Source organism: Sminthopsis crassicaudata, chromosome 3 (genome assembly GCF_048593235.1).
Source record: "Sminthopsis crassicaudata isolate SCR6 chromosome 3, ASM4859323v1, whole genome shotgun sequence".
Classification (NCBI taxonomy): Eukaryota; Metazoa; Chordata; class Mammalia; order Dasyuromorphia; family Dasyuridae; genus Sminthopsis; species Sminthopsis crassicaudata.
Genome location: NC_133619.1, coordinates 447,637,629 through 447,656,247, shown reverse-complemented (window position 1 = coordinate 447,656,247; position 18,619 = coordinate 447,637,629). Strand labels below are relative to the sequence as shown.

The window sequence follows — 18,619 nt, the reverse complement described above, 5'->3', positions numbered from 1 at the left end:
GTGAAGAAGTCATTATTTTTTGTATTTGTATAATTATAATTTCTAGAAAGGGTTTTGTTTATTATCAGTTTGCAACTTCTATCCATTTTTCCTAATTCTTCCCATTAGGACCAAGAAGGAGAAGAATTTAATCCTTGAAAACAACTATTATTTATCTCCTTCATTTTTCCTTCCCAGTCTTCTCATGCCTTCTTCCTTTAACTAGTCCTCACATATCATGAACTTGAGTTCATATCCTGACTGTTTTCTTCTGGGTACTCACCATTATATCAAGGCTTGATCTAAAATATGGGTGGATAGAACCAAATATTAAACTTCCCAAAGAGGTCTTACTAAGAAAGGGTACAGTGGAATTATCTTCCTCCTTACTGCTGTCCACTAGACTTCTCCTACTGAATGCTAAGATCTCATTCACATTGTTACATTTCATTATTGACTCATAATGAATGGGAAGTCCTCTAAACCCCACAAATTTTTTTAGGTAAAATTCCTAGCTATGTCATTGTGTAATTTTGAAGTTGATCTTTTGAACCTAAGTGTAAGCTTTTTCATTTATTCTTTTTTAAATTTCAATCTTTCTTTGACCCAATATTCCCGTCCATCAAGATTTTAAAAATATCCAGTAAGTTGTCCTTCTCTGCTTTGTGTTTGCTGTTAATTATTAATGAATTATGTCATGTATCAGGTAAAAATGTCTACATTAATCTCAGTGTGTACTTACCACTAGATTTCCAATCACCATGACCATCATGAAAACAGTAAGACACATGGCTTGGCCAGCAACCTCCATACAGTCCCACATAGTCTCTATCCATTCTCCACACAGCACCCGGAACACAATCAGGAAGGAATGGAAGAAATCATGCATGTGCCAGCGTGGAAGTTCACAGTTAGGGGCAATCTTGCAGACACAGTCTTTGTAGCTTTTACCAAAAAGCTGCATGCCAACCACAGCAAAAATGAAGACAATAATGGCCAACACCAATGTCAGGTTTCCCAGAGCTCCTACTGAGTTGCCAATGATTTTTATTAGCATATTTAATGTTGGCCAAGATTTTGCCAACTTGAAAACTCGGAGCTGGAAAACAAAAGATAATAATTATTTTGCACTGTTTTAAAGTTATACAACTGGAATTTGCATCTGAGTATATTAAAAATTTGTCCTAAAAGTTCATTTTTTCCCTGATGGAAATATGGGAATAGTTCTTTTGCTCTTTTTTTCCCTCTTCTAATTCCTGGATATATATCATATGTATGGAGTATGGACTGACTCTAGATGCCATGGATTTATAATACTTTTTAATGGTGGGATATTTTAATTTCTATGTGAGGTTCTACTATTATACCTAGACTAAGTAAGGGGAGAATGATATCTAATATGATATTTCTCTTTTCCCCCATTCTAGTTCTTCTTCACAATTCTCATATTTATTCATGATGTTTAGGGCCCTTTGGGCCCCTATTCTATTTATATATATATATATATATATTCTATATAACTATTAATATATATTCTATATAACTATTCTAAGTTAGATTTTTCATCCCCTCACAACCATATGGTTAATTTAATATAAACTATGGTTAATTTAATAAGACTATGGTTAATTTAATACAAAGAAATTATATGCTTTTTTCCATTTTGGAGGACTGATATATGAACATGAAAACTGTAATAATTTCAAAAAAAATTTTTGCTTGGATTACATGAGAGCAAACATATTACTTTACATTTCTGTAATAGCTGTTATGAAATATGCATCAACAAACTCAATTTGTGTAAGACTGTCATCCTTTCTTATAAATGTCTTAATTTTTTTCTAAAGCTAGTAATAGAAAGTGACATTTTCAGCCATATTTCCTCTTTCAGATTTGGCAATGAAAAAGCAATGTTTTGTTAGATATAATAGAACTGGCTAACATACTAGACTCTACGAATGACAACCCTCTTTGGAGAAAAGACAATGGAAACTTTGTCTAAAGTAAAACTAATGGAAAAGTATTTACCAGTCTGAAAGAACGGAGAACGGACAGTCCTTCCACATTGGCCAGTCCAAGTTCTACTAAGCTAAGAGTTACAATAAAACCATCAAATATATTCCAGCCCTCTTGAAAATAATAGTAGGGGTCCATGGCAATTATCTTCAGAAACATTTCTCCTGTAAAGATCCCAGTAAAGACCTAAGAATAGAAACAAAGTTAATGTGCTGTCAAACAATATTACTAGGTAAGGAAATTACAAATCCTCCACCTGTGATGTCCAACTTACTTCTTTTCTCCAGACTTTAAGCAATACATTCACTATTGGAACACTTAATAATTTCATTACCATCAGGAGTACCTTCTTTATTCAAATATATATGGTAATTGTCATTCTAAGTTTATATTCCTAGAGGATATATATGATTTCTATAATAATTGCATATCAACATGCAATTAAAAAATATAATTTTCTTGTAGAAACCGTATTAAAATTATATGACTTCTTAAATCTGTTGGGTACCCTTCATAATAACATGGCATTTATTCTATCTTTCCATATAACTCCATATCAATATCCATCCCTCTCTCTGTATCTTTCTTTGTATCTGTCTTGCATATAATTTTCTTTATTATTATTATTATTATTATAGCTTATTTATAAAACATTTGCATGGGCAATGTTTCAACACTGACTTGCAAAATCTTCTTTCCAACTTTTCTCCTCCTTTCCCCCACCCTCTCCCCTAGATGGCAGGTAGTCCAATACATGTTAAATATGTTAAAGTATATGTTAAATCCAATATATGTATACATATTTATACAGTTATCTTGCTATACAAGAAAAATAAGATCTAGAAAGAAAGAAAAAAATCTGAGAAGGAAAACAAGAATGTAAGCAAACAATAACAGAAAGAATGGAAATGCTGTGTTATGGTTCACATTCATTTCCCATAGTTCTTTCTCTGGGTATAGCTGATTCTCTTCAGTACTGAACAATTGGAACTGGTTTGAATCATCTCATTGTTGAAGAGAGCCACAACCATCAGAGTTGATCATCATATAATCTTGTGGCTGTGTATAATGACCTGTGTATAATATGATTCTGTTCCCTTCACTTAGCATCAATTCATTGCATATAATTTTCAGTGAAAATATTGTATAGCCCCCTCTTCCAATCCTCTCTTGCAGGAGCACTTGATATATTTTTGACAAAAACATGAAATATCATACTTTTGTATTTGTAACCTCAGCATCTATCACAGATGCTGGATTAATAAACACTTGCTTATATATTGGCTGAGTTGTTTAAAAATAATAAACAAGCAGAAATACACATAAGGTAAAATGAAGAATATTAAACAGAAAGCTTTCCTCTTATCTAAATTTCTCAAACCCCAAAGTAAACTAAAAGGAAAAATGCAAAAATTGTTTAAGAGCATCAAGTCTGTTTCCTTAAACAAATAATAGTATGATATTCCAAAACTATTCAGATTCAATTGACAAACACCTAAATAATTTATTTTTCTGAAACATAAAATGGAGGAAAAACCCTAAGTGGTAACCTTCGCCAAAAATGGGATTGCTAAATATCTGCTACACAATGTACTGTAGGTTATCAATATTTCATGACTTTAATATAAAAGGATAAAACAACACAAGTACTGAACCCCTTTAAGAGGAAACGCCTGAGACAATTTATGGACTATGAAAATATCTTTTATTAACTCTAAGCCTGCAACACTAGCTAGTTGGGTTAAAAAATAAAAGGTGGGCGAAGAGACTATTTGTGTTTTTCTGTAGCAATGCAACTATATAACCAAAGTTGAGAAGCATTTAACTGAACCATCAATACCAGATACCCACTGAAGATTATATGGAATAAGTAGGGCTTTAGCACCTTTACATTTGATAAGAACTATATCACTGCTTTAGAAACATTATTTTTCCTCTGGCCTATCCTTGAATATAGAAATAGTTTCATTTTTAAATTTTCTCTGTGACTTCAAGGGCTGTCCTTTCTAGTGGAAAGCAGCTATTATTCATTAGAGATTTTCAAAAAGCTGGTCAATGAACTACCTTTATATCAGAACATTTCCAATGTTATTTTATTCTTGGATAAAAATACTTAACATTAAATGCAGAATACTGATTACAGGATATCTGGACTCAGACCATTCTAAGCTGATCCCATCAAGAAAGGTGACAATGAAATACCATGACTGCTACTAAAACATTAATTAATATTTATTTAGCTCTTTAAGGTTTTCAAAATGCTATGATAATGATTCCTACTAACTATTTTTGTAGTACTTTAAGGTTTGCAAAGCAATTTTCACAACATCCTTGTGAGGTAGAAGTTTTAACACAAGACCCCATTTGAACGTGATTAGATAAATGTTTGTTCATGATTAACATATACACTCTCATCAAACATCATTTTCTTTTGGCCTCTGAAAACCTATCTACAATTTCTTGCTGTGACTTTTGGAGGAAAATGATTTCTGAAACAGTAATTGTAAGGAAGGAAAACTTTACCTTTCAACATGCTTACCAAGTTTCCTACTGAAAGCACATTATTGAAATGAGGAGTCATTGGATAATGTTCCATGGCCATGAACAGAGTATTTAAAACAATACAGATGGTAATTGCCAGATCAACAAATGGATCCATCACAATTAGATTGACAATGTGTTTCACTTTCAACCAGTGTGGGGAACAGTCCCAGATTAAGAAAATGTTGGAAAATTTATACCAGCACGGTGGGCACTTTTGTCTGGATTCTTCAAGTTCTGGAGACAGAAAACAAGAACAATAAAAATACAGTTGGGATTTTCTCTTTATTTACTGATGCATTTCTATTTACCATGAAAAAAGAAGCTGCCTTTTAATTCTATTTCACCAGTAGGATTTGACTGAAGGATTATAGAAGTTACTTTATGTTTGGAATTTCATGAATTTTAGATGATTTTACATAGACAGTCGCTTTATCTCACTGCATTGGGAGAAAATAGTTTCTTCTCAAACAATGATCTTGTGGCTACACATGATCTTTTTGTAAACTTCTGGACCTAAAGTTCCCAAAGCATGACTGATAGGTGCAGGGAGAAAAATTTTGGGTCTATTCCTTCTAGCATTCTTGTGACTCTGGAGTACTTGGTGGAGTGGAGATTATAAAGAAATATAAACCAAAGGTCTCTCAAATTTTGGTGGAGAGGAATGACCTTTTATTTCTTCTAGGTCTTAAATCTTAAGAGAAGTTGAGAAGTCTTTCAGAATGGCACAATGACAGAAAGATATAATATAATATACACATTAAAACATTTTATGCTGTACATTTTGATTCTGTATTTTATACTGAATGAATTAGGATTGACCAAAGACTTTAAATAATTAAAAATTAAAATATGGAAGAAAGTGGAATAATGCAGTTATCCCACTGTAGAGAGAAGATGACTTACACACACACACACACACACACACACACACACACACACACACACACACAGATATGTGGAATTACTAGGAACAAGATTTATGTTCATGACTGAAAATTTTAAAAAACTCCACACATAAAACCATTATAATTTAAAGAAAAATAAAAACAGATTAGGAAAATATCTATGGCAAATATGATATTTAAATTATCATTTAAATATATAAAATATTTAAAATATGCAGAGCCTAAATCAGCCTACAATAGGCAAATTATCAAAGATTATAAACAATTTGCAAAAGATAAAAAATTGTTACTAATCACTTGCAAAAAAGCTCTATTTCAAATTAATAAATGAAATATATAATATCTCACTCACAATTATTCAGAAAAAAGCTTTAAATTACTGTGGAAAGGCAGGTACACTTTTCCATAGTTGATGTAATTGAAAAGTTGTATAACTTTTTTTTAGGGGATAATTTCTGCATGTGTAATAATTGTTACAAGTATATTTCATATATGTTAACTCAATCAATAAGCAAATGTACCTACTATGTGCTAGTCATTGTGTTAAATGTTTCAGATATAGAGAATAATAATAATAATAATAATAATAATAATAATAATAATAATAATAATTTAAAGAAACAACAGTTGCTGTCCTCTATGAATTTATATTCTCTTCAGGGCAAACAACTCATACATATGTAAATGAAGGTCAGTTATGAGCACAGTAAGTGAAAAACCATGGAGGAGGCATTCATAACTGTGACAGTCATCAAAAGTTTCAGGTAGATAGGACCTGAACAAATCTGTGTGTGTGTATGTGTGTGTGTGTGTGTGTGTGTGTGTGTGTATGTGTGTGTGTGTATGTGTGTGTGTATGTGTGAAAATAATGTGAAATGAACCAGGGCATATAGACTTGAATGAGATTGTAAAGAGCTTTAAAAGACAAATGGTACTTTGTATTTTATTGTACATGAAATAGAGAGCCACTGGAGCCTTTTAAATTTAGAAGTGATATGGTCAGACCTATCTTTCAGGAATATAACATCTGCAGCTGTATTGAGCATGGATTCAAGAAGGGACAAATTGGAGGTAGAAAGATCAATTAGGAGGCCATCAGAATAGTAGAGTAAGATATGTTAATTCTATTGTTGGAAATAGACAGTTAAGGTTTTGTTAAACATAAAAACATCAAAAGATTTATGTGTTAAAAAAAGATTTTCATACCAGCATTATTTGTAACTGTAATTAGTAGCAACATAAATATCTAATCATTGGAGAACTATTAAGTTCCATCACTAATGTGGTAGGATACTATAATGTGACTAAGACTGATAAGAATGAGGAATACATGAAAATCCAAAGAGATTTATGAAACAATAGAAAGAGAGAAAAAAAGTAGAACCAACAGAAGAGGGTATACACCATACAAAACAAACAAATTAAAAACAAAACAAAACTGCTGAACTCTTCAAGGAAGTGGCTGAAAGGTTATGGATTTTTATTGGTGGTGAAATTAGTGGAACAGTGAATAGTTAGATTGAAAATTATATTGCTGCCCAATGTTAAGTTTATAATAACTTGTTCTTCCTGCTGATTTCAATATTTCTTTAGATTTCCCAAACTTGTCTGTGTATTCTCATATTCTCATGTTTTCATATCACTCAACTACTTAAAAACTTTCAAGGTCCTGATTACTGACACTGAATAATATTTGAATTTCTTCAACTGGCATATAAAGACATTGGGAGCAGATTTCACTTTCACCCTTGTCTTAAATTCTTTTATCACCTTGCCATGTATTTTATGTTACAATCAAACTATTACTTATTTTTCTAAACTATACTGCATGCTTTTCTGATCCTTTACTTATCTTCATGCTTTTTTCCATCCAAAATAACTTCTTTTAATGCAATCTCTCTTTTCCTAATAAAAAAACAGTGAAGTGAGTGGATAGAGTACTGGGTCCAGAGTCTGGAAGATTAATTTTCCTAAGACACTTACTAGCTGTGTGACCATAGGCAAGTCACTTAACCCTGTTTGACTCAGTTTCCTTATCTGTAGCATGAGCTGGAAAAGGAAATGACAATTCATTCCAGTATCTTTAAGAAGAAAAACCTAAATGGGATCAGAAAGAGTTGACCATGACTGAAGATAATAACTCTTCCCAAAAAACAAAATCTTTCCAATTTTTCAAGATATACCCTAGTTGCCAATTATTCCAAGAACTCTTTTCCAGTCTTTTAAGTTGGAAATAATTTCTTTCTGCAGAGTTCTCACAATACATTAATAGTCCCTTATCATGTTCTATTTGATATCATAGTTATTTGTGTCCTTGCTCTATCTCTTCTACTATACAAGCTTAAAGAACAGGGACATGTATTATTTAAACTTTCCATGTGTCTCAGCATCTAGCACAATGCAGACATTTAGTAAATGTTTGCCAAATAAATGAATGAATATACAAATAATATAAATGGAAATGAAACATTTTACAAACCTTCTACAGTATTGGTTAATATACTGGCTATACTCATTGCTCTTTGCCTTTGGGTAGGATCTTCTAGAAAATCCATGGAAACATGGAAAGAACTTGATCTTCTCTTTTTAATTTCTGTTTCAGTAGTTGTGCCCTGTAAGGAAAATGAAGATGTATTAAATGACCATTTTGAGAAGTAATAATCCAGTAATCAAACTGTGAAGCAACAGACTTCATGGAACACGTGCATCATGCTTCTTCATATCTAATTAGTTTGTGTCTCTAAAATTTTTTTATTGTGTCATTAACTTGGAATGTATAAATTGTTTTTAGTTTTTTAGTGACAGCGGGTGATACTTTTTTCAACCCATGAAGTATAGTATACTATGAAATGTGATAAAATTAATAAAAATGCAGAGAGTCTAAACTAGAAATAGTCACTAAGTCAAAAAGTATTTATAATAAAATTTAAAAATATTTCTATTCAAATTAAAAAAAAAATCCCTCAAACTCAAAGGCCATGTCCAATATTTCTCACATATTATTTTGAGAGTGGTTTTCTTTCTTTTTCTCCTTCTTGTTCTTCCTTCTTTTCTTTCTTTCCTCCCTCCCTCTCTCCCTTGTTCCTTCCTTCCTTCCTTCCTTCCTCCGTCCCTCCCTCCCTCCCTTCCTGCCTTCCTTCCTTCCTTCTTCCCACCCTCCCTCTTTTCCACCCTCCCTCCCTTCCTCCCTCCCTCCCTTCCTTTTACCCTCCCTCTTTTCCACCCTCCCTCTTTTCCTTCCTTCCTTCCTTCCTTCCTTCCTTCCTTCCTTCCTTCCTTCCTTCCTTCCTTCCTTCCTTCCTTCCTTCCTTCCTTCCTTCCTTCCTTCCTTCCTTCCTTCCTTCCTTCCTTCCTTCCCCATTCTCTTTCTTTTCTGTACCTCTTTTTGTCCCCTTTTCTTTCTTCTTTTGTCAAATGTAAAGGATAAAAACACAATGGGTTGATAATTCTTGTTTTTTGTACACAGGAGTGGATGGTTTTTACCAAATACTAATAAGCATAAGGGAGGGTGGTGAGGGATGAAGAGCCAAACCAATGCCATGCTTAACAGTTTCATCCAAAATGGCAAAGCAATAGTAATCTAAGCCTGACTTAGTCATGCTTCAACATGCTGATATAATTCCAAGTAAGTGGGCACCCTAGAAAGAGACGAAATAGTTTTTAGTACTATCCTATATGCATATGCATATAAGACATTTAGATCAGGCATATTTTCATATCATTCTGCATAAATATGTTCTTTGGTTTCCAAGGCCCTCTCCATTTTGTTTAATTTTTCTTTCTGAAGTGACCCATATCAGCAGTTTTCTTTAGAAGAATGAATGAGTACTAGAAATTGTTATCAATGTAAGAATGAAGCTATCTATAATTAAGCACAGTGTTCTCTAAAAATCTTTTGAAATGAAGCATATTCATAAAGATCAAATCCAGTTGGTAAAATTTATTATATACCCTTTATATTTATGTGTCACAATTATTTTTTCTCTTCCATAATAGGGCCACATAGAACTTTCTAAGAGCTAAGGTCCAGCATGGGTATATAACAAACATTCTCATTTGAGAGTATTAATGCATTTTAATGCCTCATTTGTCATAAGCATGTTTGTAAGTAGAAATTCATAGTTGCTATATTAGGGAGAAAAGCTTGAAGTTTTCAGTATTAATTGGTTAGTCAATTAAAGGTATTACAAGATGCATCTGCATTCACAGCTTGACCAACCAGGGATCATTCTCAAGGGATTCCATTCTGTAGAAACACTGGCTGGTGCAGAAGGAATGGGCCAGCCATGCCTAAACTATTTAAAACTTCCTTACATTGTCATCAGTAGCTGGCTTATCTATTATCACCTCTGGCAGAAGCTGTCCAACAGGCGATGTAGGAGCTGAAGGTCCACCAACCAAGGAAACCACACCATTGCAATCTACAGTGCTGTGCATCTTCCCATTCACTGGAAACACCGCCAGCATCCGGGATGATCTACTGGCCTGACTTATGTTACTGTTGCGACGTTCTCCATGGCGACGAGGGACAAAGAGGGAATCTCTCCTGCTTTCATTGTCCTCGAATGTGCTGTGCTCATCATCAGCAAAGTCATTCTCAGATCCCACATCCTTTGCTCGCCCTCTAAAGCTGAAAAGGCTTGTTCTGCTGTTGCGCCTTGGAGAAAATAGGGAGCCACGAATGCTCAACAAGGACTAAAAAATTGACACAAAAATGAGAATTATCATGTAGAGCACCTTTTATGTATTTGATATTAAAAAATTGATTTGAAAGAAATGTCAGGCTCATAGAAAAATTGTAACTCATTCCTTACATAAAGATCTCTAATTCATCATGTTTTTATTCATAATTACAAATAATATGTGTGTGGATATGGGTAGGAAAATACTGGGGCTTGGAATTGGGGTTTGAAGAGTTAGATTACACCATACTCAACCTAAGTGGAAAAAAAAAGATTCCTGAACCATTGTTTTCTCCAAATTGAAGCAGAAAACAAAATAACAAACAAACAAACAAAAAAAAAACTATGTAAACTTTTTCATAATACATAAGCAATCAGTAAATACTTTTTAATTGTCTCTCCCAAGTCAGACATGTTTTTAATGACTTTCTCTCTTTTCCTAAAAATTTCAAGCACTTCTCACTTTAGTTTATCATCACCATCATTATCACTACTAAAATTTATAAAGCACTTTAAGATTTTCAAAGTGCTTCATGTTATTATACCTTATTTTATCCTCACAACAATCAAAGGAGATAGGGGCTATTATTATCCTCATTTGACAGATGAGGAAATTAAGACAAACAGAGTTTACATGATGGCATTGCCCAGGGTTATGTAATACATAAGTGTCAGAGGCAGGATTCCAACTTGGATTTTCCTGATTTTAAGTCAACATTCCTTTCATTGAGCCACTTGAATGTCTCAAGTGTTACTTGGAAATAAGACTAAATGAAATATTATCTTCTTCACATTTCCCTTTAGGTAAAAAGTTATCTTAAATATTCAAGGTTTTAAACAAGTTAGTAATAACAAAAATGATAATGATTAAAATATACTTTATATAATATATATATTTGTTTTATACAAAATAAGTATTTTAATTCAACAAGCATTGATTCATTTCTTACTAAATAAGACAATACTTTATTTTATTTATATTATTTCATTTAATTTTTATAACAATTTTGTGAAGTGAGCAGCCTACTTGTTATTATTCCAAAAGCTAAGAGAAGAAATGAAATAGAGAGATTATTGTCTCACAGCACTGGAACTCAGGTCTTCTGACTCAAAGTGCAGAATTCATATAAAGCCATCTAGTATTCATATACAATCTAAATCAAAATTTCTTCTAAATAAAATGACATATTTAAGGAAATAGTACTTAACTTACTTCAGAGCATTAGTTAATGAGGCCACTTTAAATCTTAGTTTGATTCACCTTCTGGCTATTATGTATGATATTACATATCATGTATGATATCTGAAGATATAACTTTTATGATATCACTTTAGATATCACTTTAATGAAAACATTGCCATACCTGGTGCGGGGAGGAGTACCTCTTCTCATAGGTCAATCGATTCCCTTCAATGGAAAATCGGAAGCCTTTCCTCCTAATACTCTCTTCAGATTCAGATTTGTGGAATTCATCCTCATCTTTTTCTTCTCCACCTGACTGTTCTTTCTGTTTTCTTTTCTTTCGCCTATTCCTTCTTTCTTTTGCACTTTTTGAACTCAGTTTTGAGGCTTCTGAGGAGCTTTCTGAGAGTCCACCTGCTGCACTGGGTTCTCTAGAATGCTCAGAGGCAGTGGCCGCTGCTGCCTGTCACATTAAAGAATAAGTGAATTTAAAAGCATATATTAAACACTTACAGTGTGCTAAGAACTATGCTAAACACTAAGATACAAAGGAAAAAAAACTGGACAATTGTTGCTCTCAAAGAATCCTCATATTTTTTTGGGGAGAAAAATAACTGAATGTTCAACTATTGGATGGATAATAAAATCTGAAAATTCTCTAAGGTTCAGCAAAACCTAGAAGTCCTTACATTACATCAGTCATATGAGTCATATGAGGGTCCACATTGATGGGCCTAGATGCAGGACTGATGGTAAGAACTCTGTCTCAGTAGCAGCATATTACATGAAATATATCTTCAGTATTTCACAAGTAGATATTTATTCTTTCCTTTAATGACTCAAGTAGGGTTTTAAAAAAATTAAACAACTGCTAATTGAAGTCTGTCTAAAGGGTTGTAATAGTTTTGTAAATATAAGAGAGGATTTCAGGGCTAATGTAATTTTCTATGTCCACATTTATTAAGCCTCTATTTGCTTCCCAGGGAAAAATATTGTTCAAAGAGAATCAGTCAGGCATCAGCAAGGACGTGAACACACATTACTTAGTGTATTAAATGATTTGATCTAAAAAATTGGTATGTAATTAGCATCTCTTTCTTTATCCTCAAAAGGACAATAAAATTGTGGAATGGTACATGATTAATGTTTCCCGTTAAATCTTATGGAAGGATGGGAAAAACAGCAGAATAAAGGTCTTCTTTCAATTGGCTAGACCACTATTGGTCACTGGATATACATGGGTAATAAGTTTATGATGTCCTAGCAAGATTCATAGCAGCCTCCCAAACTATATTTTACCTATTGGCAGAGAGGGAAGAATATAAAATATTCTTTATTATATAATGTATTATATACTGTTCTTAGTTGAGAGAAGATTTTCAGTGGCTCTGACAGTATTCTACCTAAAAAAAACCTCTGACCTAAAAAAATACTCATATTATCTAATTTATTCAGCTCACCAGTGATGACATGATTGGTTACATGACTACCATAATTAACTAGTCAGTAAGTTATTTAACATGGATTAATTAATTAATATGGATTGATTAATTAATTAATATGGATTAAAGCTAAGCATTAAAGACACAAAAAAATCCAAAGCCCATCCCTCTCCTCCAGTAGCTTACAATCTAATGGGAGACACAATATGTAAATAACTAGGGTTATATTCCTAGTTATTTACTAAGAATATACAAGATATATATAATGGGATGTAATCTCATATATATGAAGGCATTACTAACTGAGTAGGGCCAACAAAGAAGGTGGGATTTGAATAGAATCTTGAAGGAAGCCAGAGAGACTAAGAGACCAAGATGAGGAGGGAGACCATATTCAGAGGCATAGCCAAAGACATAGCAATGGAAAATATTAATTTCTATTGGAATCCTATTGGATAACTGTGTATTTGACAATTTGTTACATTATCTATTACTTGTTTATGTAAATAAGGCAGAGTTTTGGTGAATGGCATGCATACACAAAAGACTTTCAGCTGAAAAAGAATTGGGGAAATAATTTCCTTTATCATACCCAGTGATGCTCTATCTCAAAAAAAAAAAAGATTTTATTTTGGATTTTATCCTAATGGTAGCATACAGAGTAAGCAATTTGATTTGCATAATATTTTCTTTTCTATAAAATGAATACAAAAATACTATTTTAGACTTTCTTACTTCACCCTTTTCTTCTCAGAATCTCAAGATGATTTACACATTTAATGTCCTTCATATTTCCAACATTATTCTGAGAGACGTTTGTTTTAATTCCAAATCTCTTTTTGGAAAGTGAGGAATTAGAATAATAAAGCAATATTACCAAGAGTAAGGCCAGATGAAATGTCACAGAATTCAGAAAAACTTTAGAGAACATTTTTCAAACCCCTTATTAGGAAACTAAGGTACAAGAATGTGATGTAACTTACCTTAGCAAAGCTGGGTCATCTAACACTAGGGAATTGAGATCTAAAGACTTGATAGGATTTACTTCAAAATTCCACAGATAGTGACTAGTATTATTGTCTAATTCTGGATCTAGACATTCCCATTGCCCCTGGTGTAGTTCCCCCAAATCACTGTCTGTTCTTCTTGGATATGGCCAATTTGTTCCTTTGAGGGAATTTTGGAGGCGATACTATTAAACTTGAAGAGAAAGAAGAATAAAGTCAGATTAATGGGATATTTCCTAAGGAAAATTTACCTGAGCTGCTTCCTGTTGCTTCTTAAGCTGTTCCAGCATCTGTTGAAACTCAGCCTCCTTTTGTTCTGCCTCTTCCAAGGTAGCCTGATTCTGCTCCTCATAGGCCATGGCAACCACAGCCAGGATCAGATTTATAAGATAGAAAGAGCCCAAGAAAATGACCAGGACAAAAAATATCATGTATGTCTTGCCAGCTGCACGTAGCGTCTAGAAACAAAAATATGAGTAGCAATTTTCAGTGTTTCTTAGGATCATGAGTACTGTTGAGCTAGAAAGGACTTTAGAGACCATTGGGTCTAACTTCATTTTACAGAGAAGGGCATAAGATGTTAAATTATTTGTTCCAAGTCACACAGTTAACAGATATTTGAAGTGGGATCTGAATCCAAATCTTCCTGATTTCAAGTCCAGTGCTCTATGTACATACTATACCATCAGGTCCAGGCCAGCAACACAGGTGTGGATAAAGAAAATTTCAAGGTATTTTCATATATACTATTTCAATGATTCATCCACCAATCCTGTGACATATATAGCAGACTTAGTATTTCCTTTAGAATATTAGACTTTAGAGCTGAAAGGAGCCTCCAAAGTCACCTAGTCACCCCTTTCTATTTAAGAGATGTGGACAATGGAGTTTCAAGACATGAAGTGAATTGCCCACAGAAAAACAGCATTGGAAGCCATGAGGTGAACTCAATCCATCTAATTTCTTTTAAATTCTATAATAATATCCTTTTGATGTCATGAGAGATTCCGAGCACATAGATTTAGTTGAATCTTATAATCTTAGCATTTGTTTCTCTAGGTCCTCACCAGTTGGTAAAGGTTTTCCCAGAAGTCCTGAGTCATCAATCGAAACAGGGACAAGAAAGCCCAGCTGAAGGTATCAAAGCTTGTATAGCCATAATTAGGATTTCGGCCAGTTTTCACACACATATATCCTTCTGGACACTGGCTACAAATGGGGGAAGAAAGGAAGCATTACTGGGGACTCTGCAGTCTCTCTATGCTGAGAAAGCACTGTGCCAACAGTTTGGCCAGAAATATGTATGCATTACTGAAAATAATCCTAGATAGTTGAGAAGCCAATTACTGTAGCAAAATATTACAGGATGTTCAAAAAGTCTCAATACCATTTTAAATTAAAAGTTAAGCTTAAAATATTCCTATGATTTTGGGATAATCTATATTGCCATCATAATTTGATACTATCAATTCATAACATGGTGTTTAGAAACAGAAATCATGGGATACAAAACTCATTTTCTTTAACCATTTTTGATACAAAAATGTATACTAACAATTTATACTCTTGCTCCATTTTATCTTTCCCCATTGATATCTCAGCACAGCTATCATAATATTTTGAGCTTAAAAATGCTCACCTGTTATTAGATGCTTCTTTGTCAGCTAATAATTCTTATGTATCCATAGTAAGAATCCCCTTATTAAAAAAGATCCATTTAATCAAATTAAGTTCAAAATCAGGTGTCACTTTAATATTGAACTCCCATAAAGTTTTTCCATAAGAAAAATAAGGAACATGTGAAAAAACTTTCTATAAAAAGAAAAACATTTAAACAATAAATTTAAAACTGCCTAAGACTTTTGGTATATTGTCTATAATATTGGCTTACCCGGCATCTGAGCTGTTACCACAGAGGAGTGCATCCATATATCCTTCCAGATAATAAAAATATTCTGTTTTGGAAGATTCAAAGAAAGGAAAACTTAAATGGAGAAAATTTACAGTTATAGAATGACTAAAAAGAAAATAGACGTATCAGTCAGATGTTAAAATTAAATTAAAATTGTCTAGTCATAAGGATAGGGAATGGATTTGTAATTATTTTGGAGGGGGATGGTGAACCAGATGAAAAAACTCTCTTTGATGATGCAAATTACTCTGCAAATTAATATGCTGCCTAAAGCCATGATGCTGAACTCAGAAACATGTTGACTTAGAAAACTACAAATTAGCATCAACTATATTATGTTGTCTTTTCATTTATTTTGTTAAATATTTCCAAATTTTACTTTAATTGGGTTCAGATCACACTTCATTCTCATGGTTGTGAGTCTGATACCTTTGGCTCACAGCATTGAGAGACGGGTGAACAGCCAAGGCAAACAGCTAGTTTATGTCAGAGGCAGGATCTGAAATCATATCTTCCAGGCTTCAAAAGCAAATCATTACTACACAAAAGTGATTCTCAAATAATACTGTACATCTAAGTGAAATATTTTCTCATTTTCCATCAACCTGTATCAAGCAGTTTTTAAAAAAATATCTAGTTTTGTTTCTTCAGTATGAATTTAGAAGGGTGATAGTTAGTTACTTATATAATTTTAAAAAATATTGATTTTTTCCCACAACACAATAAATACCATTATGTCAAATAGAAGAATGAAAGACATTTTCTTGACTTTATAAAACAGTCCTATTTTTAAATATAAACACTGAAGGTTTCTTAAAAGTGTCAAGAACAGTTGTGAAAGTTTCCAATGGTTTAATTTTCTTGTGTAGAAACAAATATATTGTCCCAGAAATATTTAACTTTAAATGAAAAGCAGAGTCAGATGACTTTTATGCATCATATGAAGATTGTCAATGTTAGATGTCAAAATATTGTATAATATTTATCATTTCATTTAAAGATGTCCACATCTAGAATGGTATAATACTTTTCTATCCTCCATTTAAACAGTCTATAGCATGCACTGTTTTCACTCATTTTGACCTCTCAGCTTCCTTGGCTTTCTTGAAGTCCCACCTAAAATTCCACCTTCTATAGGAAGTCATTCCTGATCCTCCTTAAGTCATTTTTTCCCCTTGTGTTGATTATTTCCTATTTATCTTATATATGGCTTCTCTGTAAATAGTTATCTGCATGTTGTGTCCCCCATTGGACAGAAGTCCCTTGAGGACAGAGACTGTCTGTCTTTTTGCTATTCTTTGTATACTTAGCACTTAGCACAGTATCTGACACATAAGATTTTAATAAAATAGTAGCCATTTTGTATAATAAAATTCGATTAAAAGAAAAAAAAATGAAAGCAAGCAAGTGAAAAATAGCATTCTTTAGTCTCTATTCAAACAATATCAGTTCTTTCTTTGGAGGTCCTTTGGGATTATCATAGATCATAGTATTGCTGAGAGTAGCTGTCATTCACAATTTTTTATTGAACATTTAAAAAAAACTGCTTAACAGTATTTTTTTTCAAATTATATGTAAAGATGGTTTTCAACATTTATTTTTATAAGATTTTGACTTTCACTTTTTTCTCCCTCCCTTTCTCCCCTCCAGGACAGTAAACAATCTGATATGGGCTATACATGTACAATCAAATTAAACATTTTTATATTAGGTATATTATGAAAGAAGAATCAGAAAAAAGGGAAGAATCAGAAGAGAAAGAAAAAAAAACAAATTAAAAAAAGTTTTAAAAAAAGTCTGTTTCAATCTGCATTCAATTTCCATAGTTTTTTCCCTTGAATATTGATGGCATTTCCATTACAAATCTTGGAATTGTCTTGGATTACTTATTGCTGTGAAGAGCTGAGTTTATTATAGTTGATCATCACACAACATTGCTGTTAATGAGTAAAATGTTCGCCTGTTTCTACTCACTTCATTCATGTCGGTTCATCTAAGTCCATATTTTCTGAAATTATCCTTCTTGTCATTTTTTATAACATAATATTTCATTAAAATCATGTCCTACAGCTTGTTTAATCATTCCCCAATTGATAGACATCCCTTTGAGTTCCAATTCTTAGCTACCTCAAAAGGCTGCTATATTCTTTTTGTACACGAATCCATTTTCCTTTTTGGGGGGATGTCTTTGGGATATAGGCCTAATATTTGTATAATTGAATAAAAATGCAGTTTTATTGTCCTTTGGGCATACTTTCAAATTATTCTCCAGAAAAGTTGGATCATTTCATAATTCCATCAACATTAGAGTTCCAGCATGCATCATTTTCTTTACTTCTTCTTTTTTTTTTTTTTGTCATTTTAACCACTCTAATAGATGTGAGTTGGTATCTCAGAGTTCTTTTAAATTGAATTTCTCTGATTGATAGTGATTTAGAACATTTTTTCATATGATTATAGATAGCTTTGATTTCTTTATTTGAAAACTGCCTGTTCATATCCTTTGATAATTTATCACTTAGGGAATGACTTATATTTTTTATAAATTTGATTCAGTTCTCTATATATTTGAGAAATTTTTTAATAACTAAACTTGTCTTGTTTGTAGTTTGCAATTCTTTCTATGTCTTCTTTGATCCTAAATTCTTCCCCTATCTATAAATCTGACATTTAAATTATTCCATGATCCTTTAATTTATGGCATCACCATTTTTGTGTAAATCATGTATTCATTTTGACCTTATCTTGTTATATAGGGTGAGATGTTTGTTTCTACTTAGTTTCTGCCATTCTGGTTTCTAGTTTTCCAAGAATTTTTTGTCAATCCTTGTCCAAAAACTTCTGTCTTTGTATTTATCTTATTTTAGATAACTGTGGTCTTTTACTAATATCTACTAATTTATTTCACTGATCCACCTCTCTATTTCTTAGCTAATAAAAGATAGTTTT

General features: G+C 32.6%; 1 protein-coding gene across 1 annotated transcript in view; it reads right to left on the bottom strand.

Annotated features, from left to right (window-relative positions):
* The window catches only part of LOC141562903 (sodium channel protein type 1 subunit alpha-like), a 195,949-nt gene that overhangs the window by 77,600 nt on the left and 99,730 nt on the right, over positions 1-18,619 (bottom strand). Inside the window, exons 9-17 of the mRNA XM_074303211.1 lie at positions 15,650-15,713; positions 14,826-14,967; positions 14,010-14,216; positions 11,491-11,772; positions 9,759-10,139; positions 7,924-8,056; positions 4,535-4,773; positions 2,008-2,181; positions 722-1,078 (exon numbers count right to left, since the gene is read on the bottom strand). Coding sequence (XP_074159312.1) covers positions 722-1,078; positions 2,008-2,181; positions 4,535-4,773; positions 7,924-8,056; positions 9,759-10,139; positions 11,491-11,772; positions 14,010-14,216; positions 14,826-14,967; positions 15,650-15,713 — 1,979 coding nt within the window. The remainder of the gene's footprint in view (positions 1-721; positions 1,079-2,007; positions 2,182-4,534; positions 4,774-7,923; positions 8,057-9,758; positions 10,140-11,490; positions 11,773-14,009; positions 14,217-14,825; positions 14,968-15,649; positions 15,714-18,619) is intronic.